Consider the following 3,801-nt stretch of genomic DNA (forward strand, 5'->3'; position numbering starts at 1 on the left):
GACTGCCAATGGCCTCTGGCCCAAGCATAGATTACTATGACTGGTGGATAGATGATTCACTTACTTAGTCAAATGTATTTGTTGTAAGACGCTTTCGATAAACGCGTCTGCCAAATGCCAAAAATATAAATGTAAATGACATAAGGTACAGTAATTAGCTAATTGTGATACACCAAACCACAGGTAAGACTATGATCCTTGTCCCAAAGGCTTCAGTGTGACGCACCACACCTTTACATAAGGGACAGGGTGGCCCACAGGGCCTCTGCCTTGGATGCTCGTCACCCTGACATGTTCATCCTGGACCACAAAGGACCAGGACGCCCACAGACAGCTGGGAGAAAGAGAAGGTCATGGCTCTCAGCCGAGGAAACTGACAGAGACAGAGGCAGTGACAGAGAGACAGAGAAAGACAGATAGAGAAGAGAAAATGGCAAAATGGACACAAGCCGCACAATAGTCATGGAGAGCGTATGCATGCAACATCAAAAGTTAATATGAACCCCCCATATGGTGCATTCTTAGTGGGGTATCCCCAGATCAACTATAGTACCTTATGTCTTCTCTAGAGATGTCAACACCTGTAATAGGCAAGATAAGCAATGTCCCTAACCAGAAATACTGGAAAAGATATGCTTTGAAGGAACAAGGCTGGTAGGTGAGAAATGGCTGAATTCCAACAGGTGATTGAGAACACGACCTTGTTTCAACTCTAAATGTCAACTTCAGTCACCCAAAACATAGCAACACATGCTGGCAAGCACATGCTGGTAAACAGGCAAACATGTGAACATCTAGTCTCAGCAGTGACTTGTTTACCAGAAATCAGCAAAGGTGTATGAAGTCTCACCCAACCTGGATGATCCTGCTGGTAGCAATGGGAGGGTTTGCTTATTTGCACATTTCTGTATACCTCATGTCCACAATATCCATAGTTTGAATGATAGAAAATCATGCTGCCTGAAGACGACTTAGTGTGGTCACTACACCTTCTGCTCAACATAACTGTGTAGACTGAAGACCCATCCCTTCAGGTTACACCTTAACTGCTCCTCCTGAGACATCTTCTGCCCCTCAGCACTACGTCTCCTAAAGACACCCGCTTTCCCCTCTACTGTGTCCCTAAAAACATCTACTGCCCCCCTTGTACTGTTTATCTGTTTCTCCAGTGTAATAAAAAAAGAAAAAAGAAAAAGAAAAAAGGTTTTAGAAGAAGGTGATAGGAGAAGGTTTCTCCTTCTATCAGTGGCTCCAGGCCTGAGCTGGATTACTCTTCCTGCTACGAATGGTGGACTGATGATTCACATGCTTAGTATTCAAATGTATTGATTGTAAGTCGCTTTGGAATAAGGCGTCTGCTAAATGCCAAAAATGTAAATGTAAATGTACACATAGCCATCCTACATCATCCTGTTTGTGTACATTTTTTTGCATTATACAGATCACTAATTTATTTGATATCTGTTTTGTATTTCAGACAGTTATCAGACAAAGTGTTAGGTTAAAGAAAATGTAATCTATCTTATGTTCCTTAGATGGAAGACTAAGAGTGATGATCCTCTTATGCAGTGTAGACAAAGGCCACTATCGTTTTTGTGACCCGTTCAGTAAGGTGAGATACACCTCTGGGCTCTAAGGGATACCATAAAATAAGGCATACTGTCAGGGCTACAACCCAATAATATATGTATCTGTGTATCTGTATAGATTATGTTATATTAGATTTAATATCATATTCTTGAAGATTTAATTAATCTTTAAGATTGTGAATGTTAAATGTCACTTGACCAAACATGTTGCTAATGGAGGCTATTAGAATAGTGTAAAGCTCTTCATTTGGTACACCTTGTTTCAACACTGTGTGTCAAGGCGAATCCTTATCCTGGAATGCATACTAACCAGTTTAGATCAGTTTAGCCAATACCCCCAGCCAAGACTACATACATTATATTTGCTCAAACTATCAATTTTGGATCAAATCTAGCACATTAACTGAGCATTGACTGTTTATCTTGGCATACAATACATATAGAGAGCCTGACTGAGACAATTGTGCAGTGAAGCACATTTTATTTCATTGGAGCCATAAGGATGTGAGAACAGAGTGACAGGGTGAGGATGCCAATGAGATACAGAGCTGGAACAACAAGGAACACAGGTGTGCAAACGCAGTCAAAATGGCTGATAACTCGGGACCATAATGAAATGATAGTGAGACAATATAAGAAGAGTACAGTATATGCACGTATGACAAGTCTCTTGATGTACTATGACTATCATAATGCATTACACCTGTCACCGAGGTTGTTGCACTGTAACTAGCGGTTAGTCAACAAGAGTGTAGGTGTAATGAAGGGTCCCCCCCTTTTTAAGGAAGCAGGAGTGCTCGTGGGTCCCGTTCTTGATCTGTCTCTGGCAGGTCCCTAGAAGATCATCGAAGAATAAGTCGCTGTCGTGCACCTCCATCCTCAGGACGTGGTTCTGCTCGGCATTGAAGTAGGTAAACTTCTCTGACCACCAGGGATCAGTGTTGTCTCTCCGCACCTCCGTCTCCCCCAGGTATGAGGGACCACAGAACACCTTGACGTAGCCGTCTGTGGTGCCCAGGAGACCACCCGGAAGGTCACTGCCACGAAGGTTGTACAGAGTGAACTCTGCGGTGACCAGGGTCAGGGCTCCTAGGAACAGCAAGGACAGGGAGAGAGAAGAGGAGGCCATGTCTCGCACTGGGATCAGTCTGTGGATGGGGATGAGAGAAAATGTGGCATGGTCTGGTGAAAGGGGTAACAAGTCAGCAATCAAATCAAAATGTTTGGACGGAAATAAGTCAACGTTGTTGAAAATCACAACACAAATTTCTTTTTTTTTTTAAACATTTTTCTAAATAAGTCTGAACATTAAATCGGCTGCCGACTTGCTGCCTTATTGACCAGACCGAATCACAAATGGTGAGAGAGAGAGGGAGGGAGAGAAAACATACATTATAAGGATAAGGAGGAGGTTTGGAGAGATATCTTAGGCTATACAAATGGATGCAAAAAAAATAAAAGTAGAAAGTAAATTTAAAAAATATAATAAATGATTAATAATAGCCTAAGCCTATAGGTGATCGCATATGGACAAAAGACGTGAAGGCTGACGGTGGAGCAAGAGAGATACATTTAAAAAAAGTTATTTAGACCCCAAATTATTTAAATAACATAATAAGCATCATATAATTTTTATAATATGTATACTTTTTTGCTTCTGAAAATGAAATGCATTAAACAATTAATCAAGTTTGTATGGCGTTACCTGAACTCTGTAGATGGACGTCTGTCTCGTTACACAGTCTCCAACTGTCCCCTCTTTTTAAAGACAGATACCGTGCCCCAATCACCACACCTCCCAACACACACCACGGCCCTGGAACCTTTCCCTGCCCCTCAATGTACTTTTTAACAAACACACCTGGTCTGTTCTCAGGGTTAGTTCAGCCAAAGATACCAACTGTCATTGTCAGTGTAAAGGCGGGGGGGGGGTCTAGCTGTGTGGAACATGGAACTAGAGGGGCTAGGAGTTGAGATGTATACTCTGTGCTGATCTCTCATGAGACAGAGGTAGGAAAGGAGGGTAGGAGACGGTTTGGGGGGTCTTTGACTAGGTAGATGGAAAGTGTTTTTAAGATAAGTTGACACACAGAGGGAAGAGAAAGAGAGAGGGGGAGAGAGAGAGAGAGAGAGAGAGAGAGAGAGAGAGAGAGAGAGAGAGAGAGAGAGAGAGAGAGAGGGGGGGAACGTGAAAGAAAGAAGGGAAAAGAGA

General features: G+C 42.4%; 1 protein-coding gene across 1 annotated transcript; it reads right to left on the minus strand.

The window, feature by feature from the left end:
- Window positions 1–2,085: 2,085 nt before the first annotated feature.
- LOC308157499 (perforin-1-like) lies at window positions 2,086–3,382 on the minus strand. The gene is made up of 2 exons (XM_080531059.1): window positions 3,295–3,382; window positions 2,086–2,737 (listed from the first exon to the last, which is right to left on the minus strand). Exon 2 carries the CDS (start codon window positions 2,716–2,718, stop codon window positions 2,326–2,328), a length of 393 nt encoding a protein of 130 aa, XP_080387185.1. The 5' UTR covers window positions 2,719–2,737; window positions 3,295–3,382; the 3' UTR covers window positions 2,086–2,325.
- Window positions 3,383–3,801: the final 419 nt, after the last annotated feature.

The sequence above is a fragment of the Nansenia antarctica genome (genome assembly GCF_963989245.1).
Source record: "Nansenia antarctica genome assembly, chromosome: 5".
In the NCBI taxonomy this organism is placed as follows: domain Eukaryota; kingdom Metazoa; phylum Chordata; class Actinopteri; order Argentiniformes; family Microstomatidae; genus Nansenia; species Nansenia antarctica.